This window comes from Perna viridis, chromosome 8 (genome assembly GCF_037379345.1).
Source record: "Perna viridis isolate PV_CMFRI_1.1 ecotype Kerala chromosome 8, ASM3737934v1, whole genome shotgun sequence".
Classification (NCBI taxonomy): Eukaryota; Metazoa; Mollusca; class Bivalvia; order Mytilida; family Mytilidae; genus Perna; species Perna viridis.
In genome coordinates, this window is record NC_142452.1 from 32,885,714 (window position 1) to 32,906,317 (window position 20,604).

Here is a 20,604-nt window from a genome sequence, read left to right on the forward strand (position 1 = left end):
AAATGACGTATCATCTTTAAACAATCCTAATTTCAGGGATTTGATACATCGCATCTACCCAAGAGAACTTGAGATAAAGGATACTACAGACACTGTGAAGTCAGCCTCATATCTTAATTCATACTTAGAGAAATCGATGGTAAAGGAAAACTATTGACCAAACTTTACGACAAACGTGATGACTTCATTCAGAATTGTCAACTTTCCTTTCATCTGTTGCAGCATCCCTTCGTATGGAGTGTTCATATCATAACTCATACGTTATGCCAGAGCTTGCCGAAACTACGCAGACTTTTTGTATCGCGCTAGAATTCTAACAAATAGGCTTCTGGAACAGGGTTATGTTGCTACAAGATTGAAGTCATCACTACAGAAGTTTTGTGGTCGTCATCATGAGCTCGTGGATCGTTCTGGTGTGTCCGTCAGCGCCATGAGAGTTGGTTTGTTCGGCGAGTCATGATTTTCATTTCCTCGTTTGTCTACCCCGGACTTGACTTTTTATGAGCAACTCGGCGGGTGTTTCTAGGAAGGCAGAGGACGCTTACCCTTCTGGTGCACCTGGTCCATGCTCCCAGTTTTTATTGGAGTCCGAGTTGCTCATTTGCTTTTGTTACTTTGTATGTATAATTTTAGTTACTTTATGTTCTTTGTTGTGTATGTCTGTTTTCCATGTCTGGTCTTTGTCCCTGGGTTGCATTCTTTTGATTGCCGCTATAACCTTGGTTCCCTTGATTACTCTTATATTTTGTCAGGACTTACCTTTCCCTCTCTTGGTGCTCTGCTAGACGATAATGCGACATATAATTGCAACCCCTGTTAGTGCATACTATTATATTATTACATGCTAAGTTATACAAATACGGGATTGCATTATATAACAATTTATGACATTGAAAATAACGGTAAGCTCTTAGTTTAAAAAAGATATCGCAAATGTTAGCATGTTAATAAGTTACTCATGTTATTGGCCGATAGACGTGTGAAAGTCAGTATCCATTGAGTTATTCTACCATGTCTGTTTAACTGTGTTTTGCACATTTTTTGTGTAAATATCATATGCAATTAATGTGTACTATAATTTGCACTTTACAAAATACTAGTATAATAAATTACTTTTAAAATAAATAAAAAATAACACGATAAAGAAAATCTTACAAATAACAAACAGAACCATTCAAAAGAAATGTTGTCTATAATGTAGATTTAAAATAATGTAGATTTGAAATAAAATAAACCACTGCACACTCAGTTCAACACAAGGAACGGAAACAGAATACTTAGTACGATACTATCAGAAAAGAACATATAAAAAGGCAAAAGTAATATAGAAGTGTTAAAACGATATGATAATTCATAGATTTTTTTTTCATTTTCTACAAGGCAAGTTAGAAATTTATCATAAAAAGTTTTAAAGTTATAAGATATAACCAATTCAGGAATGATGTTATATATTTTTTCGGTCTTTGAAGATATAACTTCAATCATGTAGTGCACACTTAGTAACTTGCATACGATGTTGCAGGTTATTTTCAACTTTGCACCACGGGCATTGAGATTATTTCAAATCGACCGAAAAAGTATAATAATTATTCCTTATAATTTAGTTCTACTATCAAAATTCGAGTAAACCATTGAAAAAGGTTTAGTCTATGAGATGATTGACAAAATTATTTATCCAGTCAGAGAGCGTTACACTTCTGAAATTAAATTATTCAGTTATATCTCAAATAACAGTGGATAACTTTTTTAAACCACTATTGCCAATAGTGTTATATGCTGGACAAATTTGGTTAATGTAAGGCTTGGCAAATTTACAGTATTCCCAATTCGTTCAGGGATAAGCAGGAGTAGTCTTGATTACTCCAAAGTCTATTCGAGGCAGGCATAAAAAGAAATAAACTACAATAAGAGATTTTCTTACATATAGGATGAATAAAGCTTTGTAATACATAAATATCGGCATAAAATACCGAAGTGTCAGCAGCGGGATGGTTCGTCAAAATCCAAAGAAAAAAAAAACATGGCCTAAACGTGAACATAGGCAAAAAAATACAATTATACATATACAATTATCGAACCGAACAAAATAGATTAAACATAACAACTGAAATTAGTTCTCAAAACTTTTGGTCTTGAAAGGCAAGGAAATGAACCATTATATTATAACGATAAATAAATAAGGGGATTGACAAAAACTCGTTTAAACAAGCTTAAAGCTATCATACACAATATCTATTTCGTATCTGGCATTTTAATACCAGTTTAAAATGATTACCATTAATTTATCTTCAAGCATAGTAATCTGGTTAATTGCCTCATTAACGTTTCACAAACTGTATTCATACGACAGTTAGTTAAAAGGAACTAATTAAAAGAAACTAAGTAGAAAGAATCATTATATAGATATAAGTAAGTGTTCAAACAAGCAACAAAATTCTCGAAAAACGAGCAGAATAAGAGCAGTTGACGTCATTAAATTACGACAAAGTATGACACAATCATAGAATTTAGAAAAAAAATCATCAGATGAAGCGTCTGTATGAAATTGATACACTACATGTCTGTGAACTTAAAACGATGCAGTACTGTTAATAAACCTCTGGCATTATCCCGTCATAAAATACAATTATGTGTCTCCAGTGGTTTGTTTTGATAAAATCGATGTCTCCGTTAAAAGTAAATTTTAAGGGAAATAGTAAATTTAATTGGTTTTCTAATTCATTATCATGATTTGTATTTTGTTTAATTCTTCCCTCTAATGACTTTGAATTGAAATGATGCCATAGAAAAATGGCATGCCACTTTTAAAAGACTTTTGTTATTATGTGTTAACTTTATTTAGCCATATTTACATTTCTGGCTAACAGGAAAAGGTCAATGTTCATGTACATATTTCCCATTTAAATCAATTATCATTTGTAATTGTCTATTTTGAGGAAGACAATTATAAAAATTTTGACGTATATATGTACCAACTGATGCGATAGTGCTGCAGAGTGATTTAACAGATAAATGGTTGGACTGATTCGTTTAGTGAGGTCTCTGCATTTAGGTAAGCATGGTTTTCTTTATTTACTCCACTAGAAAATAAAAATAAATAAAAACTAGCCAATTGCATTTTCATGAAAATCTTTCATATTTATACGCTTCATTATTCAGCAAGAAGTATAAAACTAAAGTAGTTAAATACAGGTTTAATAAGCTGTAATACATGATGCAACTAAACCATAACATTCACTAAATTTGAGAAATTATATACTTGGAAAAACCTGCTACCATCCATTAGGCTTTCTTAAGAAAAAGTACGCCATAGTTTTAACAACAGAGTTATTTAATGCGTTTAGAAAAAAATCTTCTAACGTTGTTTTGTAAGAGCTCGCTGGACATTTTATACGCAACTCGATACGAGTGTCTAGATAAGCATAGAACGCTTACTTTTTTGGTGCACCTAGTTCATTTTCCTAGTTTTTAGTCGAGTGCGGGTTGCTGATTTTTGTTTCTGTGTGCTTGTTATTTTTGTTATTTCATGTTCATTGCTGCGTGTGTCTACCCTACCGGTGCACCTGGTCCATGCTCCCAGTTTTTAGTGGCGTCCTAGTTGCTTATTTGATTTTGTCACTTTGTATGTATGATTTTAGTTACTTTATGTTCTTTGTTGTGTATGTCTGTTTTCCATGTCTGGTTTTTGTTCCTGGATTACATTCTTTTGATTACCGCTATAACCTTGGTTACCTTGATTACTCTTTCATTGTCTTGTCGTTATCCATGGATTTTATTCTTTTAATAACCGTTCCAATCCTAGTTCTCTTTCATAAACAGAACTGATAAATAATAAAATTAAAATAAGAGATTTTTTGTTAAAACAATTTTCCAACTAGTATGCCTTCTGAATAAACGCAATTATAAAACTTTACATTATATTTTTGTCACTGGTTTTCTTGTTTTTGTTTGTTTTTGTTTGTTTCCTTTAAGGTTTTCGTAATTTTTGGCTTTGTTTTGTCTTGGTTTATATTGTGGGATTGTTTTTGTTTGTGTTTTCAGTTTTTGTTTCGTTTTTGTTTTATAGTTTTTGTTATTGTTGTTGTTTTTTATTTTGCATTTGTGATGGTTTGTACGTTTTATTCGTCCGTTTCAACTTGCAAAAAAAACGAAGACAATTTTCTATACCATTCAAAATTAATTAGAGGTAGTTGACACACAAATATTGAATTATTTCCCCTCACTTTTCGAAATTCATACCCTTTGACAATAACCGTAATATCTTCTTTAATGTAGGCACTAAAATAAGCCTCTTGTTACATCTTGTTGCATTGTTAGAGATTTCAAGTCAAAATATTAAACAAATGACTCATGTACTTTAGAACAATTTTTTTTTAAATTGTAATAGTAATTATATTAAAAATTGAAACTGTGTTTACAAGCAAAACAAAAAAGTCGTCAAAATTCTGAAGCCGCCATTGAATTTGAAATGTATTATTTACGCTAGAAATCACTTTTCATTGAAATCCATCAAAGTTGACATTTTGCCAAAATAAAAATGGCGGCTTCTTGACAAAATCTGAAACCGCTACTGAATTTTAAAAAAAAAATTTTATGAAATCGAACAATGTTGGTATTTTGCTCGACCATTTAAAAAAGATGGCGGCTTTTTAAAAAAAAAAAAGATATAATTTGCGCCTGTGATGTCAGCAGGTAAAAAAGGCTATTTGAGTAATATTCATTCAGTTGAAAAGTACCACTTATTATATAGAATTTGTTTTCATTTTCCTGGATTTGTTTTGGTGGCCATTTTGAATCATCGTCGTTTTGAAATTCTGGAAATTGCATACAGACCCTATATGCATGCTTGTTTTTTTAGCCAAAAAAGAGAAAAGGATAACCATATCATAAAGATTACAATCAGCTTTAATTCAATATCATTTCAAGTTATCGTGGCATTTATAGAAGATGTATGTTTTAAAATGTTGGATCATGTTTAAATAATGTCGTGTTCTATACGCTGATGATTGTAACGTCAGACACTTAGAAAATACGTAAAGCGATGTAATCCAGGACGCGGCCTTTTATAGAAATAGCGTATTTGACGTCATTACAATGAATAAGATGTTTTTGTATTTATGAGTTTTTAAATTGCTAGTGAATGAGAAAATAGATACAAAGATAATTAAATTGTCTGCTTGTAGTTCGTAATATAATTCGATATTATTTTCCATAGCTTCCTTTTCATTACATTTAAGAAATGCAACAATCTAGAATAAAAGCAATTTAAACCATGGTAAATAATAGATTTACATTGTTTCATTAGAGTGATGTTTCATAAATAATCGTTAGGGTTGAATTATCCTAAGAAACGACGTCTCAATACAATTTTCTACTACATGTATCACCGCTAAACTTTCGCCTAATTATACACTAATTACTTGACATGAAATAGAGCCATTAGCAATTAATACATTCTCTTATTGTCAAATAAGTGTAACAACAAAACTATCGATAACTAATCCGATTCATAATCAAGTCAACTACAAAATAAATTTGGCAAAATAGATATTACACCACCAAGGAAGATGCTACCGCGATGATTCTAACCTGGTACATGCATTTCAAACGAAATGGTGAATTAAATATAGATTTTACAGCTTGCTAAACCCCCTCTTTAATTGCAGCGTGAATATACCAGTGGTGTTTAAAAAGTATTTGTATGCTATTGTCATAACCGGCAAATCAACGATCACATCAGCACAAAGAACAATTTTCTTTGTTCTTTTATGCTACATTATCAAAAAAAAAAAAAAACAAACAAACAAACAAACAAAAAACAGATGCAAGACCTAGAAACTCGGGTCGGGTCGAGATTTTAATAGTAATTATAGTATTTAACAAGTAGTTTGGGTAAAACGAGAAGATAAAGCAAATTGCACACCAGACAACAATCAAAATAGTGAATAAAAAATTCCAGAAAACGTGGAAAACGAAAAAATTTAAAACGACCTGCTTATTGCGTCCGTCGGAAGGGAAATCAAGAAAACCAGGATTCGAACGGTTATCAAAAAGAAGAAACTTAATCCAGGGACAACGACTATACGAGAAAAATAGACATACAATATAAATGACATAAAATGATCAAAACAACGCGACATACATAGAAAACAAAGATAATGAGCAACATGTCCTTAATTTAAAACAGGAAGAATGACCAAGTGAACCGTAGGGTAAGCGTCCTTTGCTTTTCTAGAACAGCCGCCAATTTTTCATAAAATCAGACGTCCGGATAAACGAAAAAAAAGAAAAACAGTGTGGCGCAGTGAACAAATCGCTTCTCATGCTGTACATGGACACAGCATGACGATCCATGAGTCCCTAAAGACGACTATAAAAGTTTTGTAGTATTTGACTAATTGTAGAAAAGGATAAATAGCAGAGCAGTACAAAAAGTCTTCAGTATAATATGAGTTGTAATATGAAATCTCAATACGTAGATGCTGCAGGGATGTTTCCACATATGAAAGGAAAGTCGACGATACAGAACGAAAGCTTAAGGTCATCGTGTTTTTCTTAAAGTTCGGTCATCAGTTTTCATTGCTATCGATCTCTTCAAATATGTCGTGATTCTTAAGGACAATTATGAATATATGCTATTATACTTAATAATAAAAATAGAATAATTAGAATAATTGTGATTCACAAGTGGATTTCGAATTACATATTCTCTTAGAAATACTGATTGAAATTACTCAAATTTGATCTTCTTTTCAAAATTATAATACAAATCATGGTTCCATCACGAATGCAATCCAGCACCTTTAAGTTGACATACTATTATTATTTTATTTGCTTTCGATTTCGAATTACATAATCTCCTAGAGGTACATGTTTCAGAAATATTTATGAATCGAATGAAATAACAAGTTTCTTACAAATATATTTACTCAAATTTCACGAATGCTATCCAGCACCTTTGACATACTATTACTATTTCATATGCTAGATGGACACTTCCTTCAGTTTAGGCAGTATATGATGCACTTGGTTTTACCTTATGCTGGACTACTTTTTGTTATGGTAACAGGTAAGAGTTTTTTTTCCCTGTTAATACTTGCAGCCTGTCTTAACCGAACTCGAAATAATCCAAAGATCTATTTAAACCAAACGTTTTCTTAACGTCCCCATATATAACTTTTTATATATATTAAACCACGTGTATAAAACGAAGAAATTGCAAGGATTTGGTTTGACAGGTTTCGCTGTAACATGCTGAAAACTTCTGTATTTTGTTTGTTAAGTGTAAGTGTTTGTAAGAATCAGGTAAAATGGGAAAAATCAGAAACATGCATGTCAAAACCCCACCGATCTGACAATGTAATATCAATTATTTGATCTCTGCATCATTGGATTTGCTAAGAATTTTTTCAATAGAATCTTAGAAAAATAATATTTTTGACAGAGTTATCTGTCCTTAAAATGTTCATTTTCAATGCATTTCAATGACATTATTACTCGATCCACCAACATAATATGGACAATCCTGTCTTTTCCTTCATTCTGGTGGTGCAAATAGTCAAATTACACTATCAAAAAGATGAGTTTCTTCATACCATGTTCCACCCACTGCCTGATTCTAACAGCGCCTGACACTTAATGCAGATAAAACCTATAACACTGAGCATTCTTTTCTGTCATTTTGCAAAATCATACAGAAGTATGTATTTTCGATTAGCAAATAATGTTTGAAAAAATCCAAAAGAATTGTCTTTAAATTATTCCAATTTTTTTTCAGCATAAACCTAAATATGGTAAAATTACAAACATTACATTTGTAATTTCAAAAACTCTAATTCAATGGGGAAAATTGACGAAAAAATTATCTTTAGAAATGTAATGGGAATTTTAGTTTTTTTCAATATTACGAGAGGAAAAGTTCGTTGAACACTTATTTCTTTGTTCAAACATGTAATAGTGTCTGAAAGTGTTCATTATACAAATTTCAAGTAATTTTATCTACATTTTAATAGTATGCGAAGCTTCGAAAATCCCCTACAGAACCTATATAAAATGTTGTACAAAACTATATTTAGGCTCAATTATCCAGAAAGTAAGTTCGGAGACATATGTTTTCTTATCATAAAATTCTACTGTATATTCGTTAAAGGTCATCTATGAGAAAAAAAAATAGGAAATTCATTAGATATGTTCAACCTTTAATGTATTGTTTTCGATATTATAGCTTTTCATATTCCAGTTGTGTACGTAACTATACTTCACAGTTTAACGAAAGTTGACAAAATATAATAAAGTTGCTGTTTTTGGACAATTCATAACATGTATCCTTGAAATTTAAAAGCATTTGAGGACACGAGAAACTAGTCATGAATGGACTAAAACAACCATACTAAATAAGTAACTCTGTTCCGTAGTGGTCTCAGTATCGTATTAATTTTTCCATAGATTTCTATAGTGAAGTGCATATTTTTAAATTGTTTTTTTTTAAATATGTAAATTGATTCAATAAAACTTTCACTTATGTAGCATTTCTAAGGACATGAGATAAAATAATTTCCCGCAAAGAAAATAGGGTGAGTCCACGAAGATCGGACAGAAAAGTAGTCTTGAACTATAAATAGTCATTTTCTCTACTTTCACTTTCGCTTTGCACTCATCAAACCAACCTTTTCAGTGCAACATTTCTATGGTATTATGTGAGATTTTCTTTTAAAAAAGTTAGTCATCTTATAGTGTGATGTTTGCTCTATTTTATAAGTCATTGTTCACATCTTTTGACAAAACATTAGTATGTAAAGAGGCAAAAAGAAAATGCATTATATTTTTATAGCATCCATGTTTTGACCTACACCTGCCCAGGGGTATGCCATGCGATACTGGTACCTAGTATGTAATGACTCGTTTAAGGTTGGAGTTTATATTCCAAATGCTTTAGGTTTTTGTGATGTGTCTAGATTTATCGTCATTTTGCATATGTAATTATATATATTTTTGTATACATTATGCGCGAACATCGTCTCTGTTTCCTAGTTTTAAGTTTCGGTCCTTTATTTGGATTTTGTCCTTCTATTTCTTACACTTTGGATTTTTTGCCGATATTTTTAAACCGATCTTTTGTTTCTTCGGTCGAAATTTGACATCAGATAACAGATCGGAGATAACGACACAAGCTGAAAAATATGTATTGAATATAGCATAAAGATAATACCGAATTATAAGTACTATAATCATTTTAATTAGATATCTTCCTTAATATATACGCTATCATCTGTGAAGTTTGGACATTCTGTTTCTAATATAACACAGAAAATAACCCACAATGCATAACGGAAACAATTCTTTATGAAATTACTTATTTTTTATTATTTTTTTTTTCAAATCGGCATAACGGTTACCGAAAAATCTGTTCGATTTTTTTCTTAATAATTTCCACGACCGGAAATACTAGAAAATTTAATATTATAAGAATGAAATGAAACAGATGCCTTTAAGTTAATGGAAGCCGTATTCAACATTTGTCTAACAATAGTTTTAACTATTTTCGTTTCCTTATCAGCAGATTTGATTTTGAACGAAAACAGTGAAATGAGGGTAACAACAAAATTACCGAACACTAATCCAATCCGTAATCATGTCAAGTCCATAATAAATATTGTAAAATACATGTAGATATTACACCATCGTAGCATCGGGTCCAATTTAACGCCTTCAAAAAGTTATGATACATCTGTAAGTATAAGTGACTCAACTCTTTTAAAAAAAAATCGATTCGTTTCATTTTTGAATAATTATGTAATTTTATTGTTTCGTTGCTGTTGTAAGTATGATATATTATTTATTGTGTACATGAAACATTATCAACTAATCTAAAACTCAATTACTTACGTACAGCTCTGCCTTAAAACCAGGCAGAAGCTTATGTTTATTGATTCATGCATTTCTTAATCCAAAATATTTTATTGAAAATTCTTCCATAAGCCTCAGAGAAACTGTATTCAAAAACAAAAGTGTAAAGAAAGTTGGCCACTTGAGATGTCAACATTTAAAGTTTGGTTACGCTCTACTACAGAAACCAACAACATGAAAATTTTCTGCCAGAAGTTTTACACTACATCGATTCGAAAATATTTTACGATATATAGCAGGTCCAAGGAAATGAACAAATGAAGAATTGTCTTCGGACGTAATAAATGGACAGTGTTATTAATTATCTTGAGATATGATGAATAATACCCTGCCTGGTTTTTAGACAGAACCATACGAAAATGTTAAATAATTCACGTACAGTTTAGAATATGGCTTATTTGAAAGCATATTGGACAGTTTTAGTAGCTGAATTATACATGATAAAATATTTGTACTTTTGTTAATTAATACTATTACATAATAAGTATTTTTTTATATTTTTGTATCTGAAAATATATTTTTAAACATCAAAGCTACGATTTCAGTACATTGAATTGTTTGCTTTCCTCTAGAATAATACCATAACATGTTACATCATAGTTTTGCTAATGGGCAACTTGTTTTAAATATAGAATAGAATTCAATTTTACAAGAGATATAATCTCAATAATTGTCTTTGCAAACCAATAGTTTTAATTTGTCAGTATTATCGTTCATTGTAATCATAATTCACCACGTAAAACCGTGTATTAATAATAATAATTAAGCAGCAAACTATTTTAAAAGTTTCATGATAAATGACGTAAAAGAATTTTAAACATTTGTAATTTTGTTGTCAATACACTGTTTATGTAATATTTCACACACACACACACACACACACACACACACTATGTAAGCGTTTGACGAAGAATGACATATTTACAGTAAAATCCTCTTTATGAAAAAAAATGTGTAGCTTCTGAATAAAAGCGGTAGATTTAAATATTCAAACTGTCTTGGTACACGTAATGTATTCACGATGACCAGTTGATTATCCTATTTATCATATAGATTTTTTCTCCATAACTTAATACTACTTTAAACATTAATTGTATATTTTGTGATCAGCGGATTGATATTTGTGAGGTGATGTTTTGGTGGGAGATAGTCCAAGAGTGAAACATCACATTGTGAATTGTCGACATTTTTATTACACAGCGAGAACATTCGATAAATTACTGCTATCTATATAATAAATTTAAAAACTTAATTTAAAATAGAATTTATAAAGTTAGATCAAGTGCTTGAATTCTAACAATAATGAAAAATGGCTATATAAAAAGTGCATATATATTATACACAAACTGCCTGCCCTTGAGGATGATCTTCAACTGCAGGCAGTATGTGATATATCATACTGACAACCTGATAAAAATAAGACCAATCATTTGGTATACTTAAGGATACCACCCTCCTGAAATTGCCGAGCAAGGGTGATATACTAGAATTATTTATCATTGTAAACCAATGAAAAACGTAGAATTATATATGAAGCTATACATTGTATAATATATGCACATACTTCATTGCAGTAATTCACAAGTGCATTTTTGCAATGGATGAGTCGGTTACGTAGTTAAGTGCCAGTCGACTGAAACATGGTATAAAAAATCCACCATTTTGATTATTTAATTTGACTATTTTCATCATCTGAATCAAGGTAAACAGACAAGATTTTCCATACCATGCTGGACCATTGAGTTACAATTTCATTGAAATGCACTGAAAATGAATATTTCAATGGAAGATAACTCTGTCAAAAACCTCATTCTTATAAGATTCTATTGAAAAATTTCTAAGCAAATCCAATGATGCAGAGGTCAAATAATAGTCTTTCCAAATTGAGAAAGCATCCTTGAGTGATATTTTATTGTCAGATCGGTGTGGTTTTGACATGCATGATTCTGATTTTTACAAACACTTACACTTAACAGTCTAAATTAGTATTTCGGTCTTATTCAAACTTTCTCTTTTTGAAAAGCAAGAAAATTTTGTGACTTAATACAATCAATCATTTCAGCAATCAACATATGAAAACAAATTTTATCTGCGTTATGTATGAATAAGTGTATGTATTTCAGAAGTACAATGTAATGTCTACAAATTCATGACGTTTCCAAACGGGGTATTGTACGAAGTAGCAAAACGTGAGTGTGATAGCCTTGGATATCAACTCGCTGTTCTCAAGACTGCTGAGCAGATAACAAACATTGAAAGTTATCTTAACTCTCAAAATCTGTAAGTGTATGTATGTATATGAAAAGAGGCGATTTAACACATGGGCGGATCCAGACGCTTTGAAAAGAACGGGTGCCAGCCGAGGTTCTTCAGAAATAAGTGGGGTGCTAAGACATTATTTGCCAATGTTTGCTGATTTCACACATGCCAATGACAAATTTTGAAATAAAAAAGAGGGGTGTCAACCCCTGCTTTCCCATGGATCCGCCACTGTAACGACAAGACAATGTTTTTTGTATATCTCAAACATCCGAATTATTCTATTGGAAAAAAGCCTGCAATGTCATTGATCTACTTGAAAGTCACAAGGAATACCTTAGGAAGATCAATATTAGTTAAGTTGGATTAATAGGAAGACATGAACGTCATACTTAAATGTTCTATTAAAATGTAATGGTAATTTTATTCTATTTTTTAACATTGCAAGAAAAAGATTTTGGTGACACCCAAAGCGTAATCAAGGGAACCAAGGTTATAGCGGTAATCAAAAGAACGTAATCCAGGGACAAAGACCAGACATGGAAAACAGACATACACAACAAAGGACATAAAGTAACTAAAATCATACATACAAAGTAACAAAAGCAAATGAGCAACTCCGACTCCACTAAAAACTGGGAGCATGGACCAGATGCACCGGTAGGGTAAGCGTCCTCTACTTTTCTAGAAACACCCGCCGAGTTGCTCATAAAATGTCAAGTCCGGGGTAGACAAACGAGGAAAGGAAAACTGACTTGTTGAATAAATCAGTTTTCATGGTGCTGATGGATACACCATAACGATCCACGACTTCATGATGACGACCATGAAACTTCTGTAGTGATGACTTCAATCTTGTAGCAACATAACCCTGTTCCAGAAGCCTATTCTAGCGCGATACAAAAAGTCTGCGTAGTTTCGTAAAGCTTTGGCATAACGTATGAGTTGTGATATGAATACTCCATACGCAGGTGCCGAAGGGATGTTGCCACAGATGAAAGGAAATTCTGAATGAAAAATCATCACGTTTGTCGTAAAGTTTGGTCAATAGTTTTCCTTTACCATCGATTTCTAAGTGTATGTCAAGTTCTTTTGGGTAGATGCGATGTATCAAATCCCCGAAATTAGGATTGTTTAAAGATAATACGTCTTCTATATAGCGGAAACTGAGATTGAAGGATCTAGACAAACGATATTCTGTCTTTCTGATCAGATCAGCTATAAACTCAGCCTCATAAGAGTGAAGGAATAGGTCAGCAAGTAAAGTAGCACAATTTCTTCCCATTGGGATGCCGACCGTTTGTTGAAAAACACGTCCACCACACTGGACAAATATGTTGTCGATTAAAAATTCCAGCATTTTGTAAACATCTTCCTCTGTATATTTTGAAGATGATTTGGAATTATTTCTTACAAAGTATGAGGAATCTCTACCAAGAACTATATATTTGTTTCTAGGTGGACCATCTTTTTTTTTTTGAAAAACAACGATGTATAATGTTTTTAAGTCGGGATTTTAACTGAGTATGTGGAATAGAAGTATACAGTGTTGAAAAATCATAGGTTTTAATGCTATTATATTCAGATAATAGTCTTGAACTGATTGTCTCCAAAAGATCTTTCGGATTTTCGAATTTTTCAGGATCCACATTGAATTAATACCACTACGGGAGTAACAAGTGTTGTTGTAAGACTGCAGACCCTCTTTGACAGTTGTGAGTATAAAAGTTAAAAGTTTTGAAAGAGGTTTGGTGGTACATTTTGCAGATCCAGCTATGAAACGTTGTTTGTATGGATTCCCTTTTTAAAATATTTAAGACTGTTAGTTAAGTGTTCTTTATATGAAATTATAAGAAATTGTATCTACCAGTTTTTGAAAGTTTGCGAAATATTGAAAATTCTCTACAGAATCAATATATAACGTAGTAAAATATTGACTTTAATAAGGCTCAATTATCTCACAATCAAGTTCCATGACTTATGTTTTCCACAAAAAAATTGTAAAGTATATTCATTCAGGGTCATCTTTGAAAAACACTAGGAAAATGAATCTACTTGAAATATTAGGTATGAACTACCTTAAGGAGATAAACCAAGGGTAAGGGACATAACTCATGGAATCAGTGATATGTCTGTATTATATTCAATTTCACCAAAGCCTCCAAAGCTTTCGTTTGAAGCAGAATAAAATGAATCCAAGTTAATAAGATGCTGTCATAAGATTGTTGTAAAACGCTGAATACTAACGTTCCAATGATTTTTAAGAGTTGTGTCCCTTACCCTAGGTCCACCTCCTTAAATAATTTTGACTGGTATTACACGTGGTTGATTACAATTCAGACGGCATAATCGTTACTTATGGTGGGGATTTTTATTTAATTTTCTTCGTGTTTTAGTCGGATGTTTGTGCTTTTAAGAAATTAGAAAGTACAACCGTTCTGGCTCCTTCACTATTACAATCCTTTCCTTCTAATCAGAGAAATCGCACGTATAAAAAATAGTTTCGAATTTAGAAGCGTCTCGATATTTGCCTCTGTTTGTATTTAATACTCTGTAGGAATTGAGTGACAAATCGCGAAAATGCGTCTACTGTATTCTTTTTAAAGATATGACTTGTTTGGAGACGGTCGACATTATGAACTCGTGAATCGTAACGATGTATCCATCAGCATCATGAGAACCGATCTGCCTGACGTGTTATAGTTTTCATTTCCTCTTTCGTCTACCCTGGGCCGCGACAGGTGTTTCTAGAAAAGCAGATGACGCTTACCATTCCGGTGCACCTGGATCGTGCTCTCAGGTTTTAGTGGATTCGACTTGCTCGTTTACTTTTATTGCTTTGTATGTAATATTTTGGTAATCTCAAAGTCTCCTTGTGTGTGTGTGTGTGTGTGTGTGTGTGTGTGTGTGTGTGTGTGTGTTTCAAGGTCTGGTCTTTGTCCTTGGATTACATTCATTTTATTTCCGTTAGAATCTTGGTAAGAATAATTTTTTTTATAATAATAAGCTATGTCCGTCAATTGGTTTCAGCATGCAACATTTGTTCCCCCACATACCATATAAACAAACGATTACCTTTATTTAAAAGCAACATTTGAGTAATTAATTGTGTCATTCATACTGTAGCCGTGTTTGCCTTCTTTGTATTCATATTTTAGGGTTAGAGATGTGTGGATTGGGATGTACTGGGATGGAGACATTCGGCAGTTTCGATGGGAAGGCACCAATGATCTTGTAACAGAAAACGTTAACTGGAGCAGTGGGGAACCAAACTGTATGACACCATCTACAGCAACCTGTCCGAGCACTTCAATATTTCAGAACTGCGTCCGACTAGAGAGGGTATCATACTATCTAAAAACTCACAATTGTGAAAGGCAATATGATATCCTTTGCCAAAGTAGTGAGTATTATTTCTTAGATATACAGTGAAATCTGTCGAAATCGAGGTTACCCGCGAGAAAACCAGACAGTTTTTTTAATCACTTCGTACCAGTTTAAATACACTTTGAACCTGATTAAACGAATCAATATTCCAGTTTCAGAAGTCCGGTCTAGACAAGATTTACAAGATCTACTTTGATTATGGTATAAAAAAAGAACTCTTAACTCGGTGAAGAATGTCTAACCTATATCGCTTAATTTCGGGGTCTATGTATTATACCTGTAAAAATGCATTTTCATGTAGGTCTATTTCAGATAAAATACAATAACGACAGTGAAATGGAAAATATCAAGCACGAAGTATCGCGCAATAATAATAATAATAATAATAATAATAATAATGATGCAGTATCCATACCCATCTGTCAATGTATACATCTTCAATTAAGTTTTGTTAATACAAGTTGATCATTATATGATATTCACAATACAATTTTAATTAGTAATGAACCAAATTTAATTCATACAACTCTCTTCGTTACATGGAATTATATTCAGAAAAAAGAAATGTATCATACTAAACAAGAACTATTCGCATGGAAGTTCGGGCACATTAAATTGAATGTTAAATACCATTCCGAAATGTATTGCTTTTTATTGCTACAGAGAATACACCAACAACAGAAACCTTGCTTGAAACGACTATGCATAGTACATCTGAACACCTTTCAACAACCGAATATGAGATGACATCAAACCCATCAGAAGAAACAACTGTTGCAATAGAAGAAACAACAACAAAGGTTACAACTGAAACAACAAAGACCACCACTGCGGAAGTAGTATTAGAGACGACTGATGGAACTGAAAGTAGTACCACGGAAATTCAAACAACGCATGCGTACACAACGGCATTTGCTGAAATAACCAGTCGAAACAATACCAATACTTGTGTTTGTTCCTGCGCTTTGATTAATTTTCTAAATGCAACGACATCTGTGGAAGAACTAATGTCATTGCTTAAAGTAGATAGAACAAAAACGAGTAGTTATATTAGAAAACGTACTTCGGCTCCTGACGGGAGGTTCTCTTCTAAAGTTATTGGGTACTCTGGAGTTATATTTTTAACTGCAATCCTTTCTTTGTTTGTGCTCTTCGATTGTACAAATGTTGCAACATGTGGATATAAAAAATGTTCAAACGGATTTGAATCAATAAGCCGCTGATGGTGTATTCCGTGCCTTATTGTTCAGAACTTTTTTTCGGTGGATAGATATTGATCAATTAGAAAAGAATGCATAGAATGAACAAGAATTATCCAGTTGGTAAATATTTGACGTGATATGTAACAAACCTTCGGATTGGTTGGTTCTCTTTTAGCAAAATAAACTATTTTGTATGAACTTATTTTGTACTGTAAGAGTCCGGTCAATATTTATCCATTAACTGGACCGGTGCATTTTTTCTTCAATCTACAAAATATTTATCTTCCAGCAGATCCATCAGCGTAAAAAATCTACATGCCCAATTAATTGTCAAGGCAGTTCGACTTCTTTATTGTTGAAACAATTAAGTAGCACTCCAGTTAAGAATCATGCAAAATGTGATTCATGGGTGAAAAGCCTACATATTTGTATTTTTGATATTTTGCTTGATTTGCCATAGTAAACAGAAATTAACATTCAGTTTTTCATATAACCCGTGTTCGTAGGAGATAAAAATTATATAGAAAGCACTGTAGATTTCAAAATTGAGGAAGATAACTCTGTGAATGACACTCAAATACAATTAGAATCTATTGGATTTTCAATGTTGATTATCTCCTAACGGCAGAGATGTTTGAATGAATAATGACACATTTCATGGTATAGATTCATAAAATAACTTAACTTCAAAAATAAGATTTGGCATGATTCTTGCAAAGACAGTTACTTAAATGTAAAAAAGTTACTGCCCAGCATATGTACAAGTCATTAAAAAAGCAAAACTTTCTGCCTAGCTGTAAGATGTCGTTAAACTGTGTCCAGTATCCAAGTGCAGCCAAGCATTTTGATCAATATTGAACGGTCACTGGCGTCATTTTTTCCCCCATAACTATATAGTTTGGTTAAGGTTCAAACTTAAATCAGATAAGAAATTGAATTATAAGGATTGTTTTACTTTTTGAGCAACTTATACTTACGAAGCCAACTTCGATCGGAGCAATGTAGGCTTACTATCAACCTTTCCGGTAAAAAAGCTATTTACAGCTCATCTTTGTAGTTATGAAATATGCTGAAAAAAAAAGCACAAACAAAGAAACAAACGAACTTTCTTATCTTGTACTTTATAAAAAGTTCAAAGTTGTTTTGACGTATAACTTGAGGTAAATATTTAAGACAGTCCTTAAACGTTTTGTTTGTCTTGAAGCCAAAATGTAGGGCTGGTTGTAAACTTTATTTTCAGTTTAATACAAAATTTGCTTATTTGTCTTGAAGCCAAAATGTAGGGCTGTTTGTAAACTTTATTTTCAGTTTAATACAAAATTTGCTTATTTGTCATGAAGCCAAAATGTAGGGCTGTTTGTAAACTTTATTTTCAGTTTAATACAAAATTTGCTTATTTGTCTTGAAGCCAAAATGTAGGGCTGATTGTAAACTTTATTTTCAGTTTAATACAAAGTTTGCGTATTTGTCTTGAAGCCAAAATGTAGGGCTGGTTGTAAACTTTATTTTCAGTTTTAATACAAAATTTGCTTATCTGTCTTGAAACCAAAATGTAGGGCTGGTTGTAAACTTTATTTTCAGTTTTAATACAAAATTTGCTTATTTGTCTTGAAGCCAAAATGTAGGGCTGGTTGTAAACTTTATTTTCAGTTTAATACAACATTTGCTTATTAATATGTACGATTACTTTTCTTAGAAAAGAGATCTGCTCAAAGCAGAACAGAATATTTTACTTTTGTACTTAGCTGTCCAATCTGGGCTGGACTGTACTTTCGGAATAAGCAACGACTGTTTAATCATGAAGTGGGTTGGACATTTATCATTGTATGTAATAAAATTGTGTCTACTATTTTGATATTAATGTAGAACATGTGTGTTTTATTTCATTAGCAAACCATATATGATATGGGTATTTATTTAACGAACATGACATTTATGTAATATTTGTGTTTTGTTATTAACTCCGGGTAAAAGGAGTTAATATTTCCCCACCATTTGGCATTTTATAAAAGACGATGATGCATTTGTCTGACGTATACACATTACATTATTGCATTTCAAACCAAACATTTTTTTTTTGCCAAAATTGTCCTTATTTCAATAAGTATAGTCGATATCCCATGTCGGTTTTTGAAATAGAACAACAGCCATTTTTGTTTCCATAATATCAGAAATTTACTTTTGACAGATGACTCAATAATATTCTTTAATACTTATTTCATCAAAAAGATTATCAAGGAATCTTTCAAAGAATAATTATTGCGGTGTAAACAGTAAACAAACGCATTTAGAATGGTATGTTTTAATCTGTAATGAATTCGATATTAAACAAGATAAGTTATTAAAAAAAACAAACATTCGCATATAAACTTCAATTATGAATGCACATTCGACCATTCGATAATTTCCACTGCATTAAAGCATCATTTACATGTAGGCTTGTTTATATTTCATTTAATGGATCTTAAGTGAATTCAGTGAAATGGTACATCCTTGAAATGATGATGCTTTGTAGTTGCGGAAGTCAGTTTGGTTTCAAACTAAATGTTTTTTTTTTTTTGTTTTGTTTTAGACAGATTATTCACTAAGGAGTAAAAAACGATTTTCCTAAGTATTTGATTTTAAGGCAGCTGATAAGTGGTTAATCCTTTAAATTTACAGCATACAGAGATGTTCGCTAGTCTATTCAAGAAAAACAAGGATTACAGAGGGTTGTGAAATGTTTTAAGATCGTTCATAATAGAACAATATGAGAGGTCAGTGAGATGTAAGCATTTAAATTTTTGGCGGGAAAAGGATTTCTCTAGATTGTCCCTAAGTTTTGACTTATAAGAATTTCATTAAACTTCCAAAATAACATTTTAATGTATGTTAAATGAATTTATGAAAAAAAGTGGGGGTGGGCTCACCGGGCAAAAAAAAACAATAATGCTATGAAGTCGATGACAAAATCTGACCGAAATTGCTGAACATGATCAACATCCCTATGATTAGTCGGAATTTCCTCTGACCCTGCAACCTTCCTTTTTTATTTGGATATTGATATGCCTCTTTATATTTAGATATTGATTTGTCGACATATCAATATCCAAATAAAAAAGAGGACGGTTCTACGACAGAGAAAAATCTTTTGATTATATCCAGATGTGTTTTGTTTGAGTGCATTTTTAATTCGAGTTCTGTGTATGATATTTGTAGATTAAATACCCATGTAAATAGATTTCTGTGTGTTTCAGTTATTCACAGTAAACAGTCAAGCAAAGCATGACATCCTGTGGTAATTAAACGTTTGACCCATGATCTTAAAAAAAAAAACAATAATTGTGAACTAACTTTAGCGAAGTCTTCTGAATGATATTAATTATAGATTCTGATTGCAATTTTATTTTCTATGGAAGACATATCATCAATGCTTGATTAATTCAACGGACCCATACCCATTTCGTAGTAGTCTGACATATTGAGGCATATAAATACTATGCTATAGGTGACAGAAGCAGCAGCATGTCTCCTCATTCAAGACACATTCTGACTCACTTTTCACACAGTGGCTAACGTAAATTGAGCCTTGTGCTCTATGGAGCAGCAGTGACTTCTATAAATTTTAAGTCGTAGTCCTTGTAAGAAACATAAAAATGCAAATTCTGTGATGTGTGATGCACCCCAAAAAAGAAAGGCAACACATTTTTAATTTTGTTATGAAGTTGCTTTATAGGTCTATATTATGAAATATACAATTATTAATTCTAATCTGTCCGTTCTTAGGAGATAATCCTCATTGAAAATCCAACAGTTTCTATTGTATTTTAGTGCAATTTACAGAGTTATCTCCCTTAATTTTGAATTCTAC

General features: G+C 32.0%; 1 protein-coding gene across 1 annotated transcript; it reads left to right on the plus strand.

The window, feature by feature from the left end:
* The first annotated feature begins 2,855 nt into the window (after nucleotides 1–2,855).
* LOC148610287 (uncharacterized) lies at nucleotides 2,856–20,454 on the plus strand. Its single transcript, XM_088542620.1, has 5 exons — nucleotides 2,856–3,052; nucleotides 6,989–7,069; nucleotides 12,030–12,186; nucleotides 15,324–15,568; nucleotides 16,216–20,454. The coding sequence occupies exons 1-5, from the start codon at nucleotides 3,013–3,015 to the stop codon at nucleotides 16,773–16,775; spliced, it is 1,083 nt and encodes a 360-aa protein (XP_088398746.1). The 5' UTR covers nucleotides 2,856–3,012; the 3' UTR covers nucleotides 16,776–20,454.
* The last annotated feature ends 150 nt before the right edge of the window (nucleotides 20,455–20,604 follow it).

Excerpts from the sequence above, each read along its gene's own strand:
- LOC148610287 (XM_088542620.1), top strand. The coding sequence starts at position 3,013 with ATGGTTGGACTGATTCGTTTAGTGAGGTCTCTGCATTTAG. Across the intron at positions 3,053-6,988 it reads AGTGAGGTCTCTGCATTTAG|ATGGACACTTCCTTCAGTTT; the intron begins GTAAGCATGGTT and ends TTCATATGCTAG. Across the intron at positions 7,070-12,029 it reads ACTTTTTGTTATGGTAACAG|AAGTACAATGTAATGTCTAC; the intron begins GTAAGAGTTTTT and ends TATGTATTTCAG.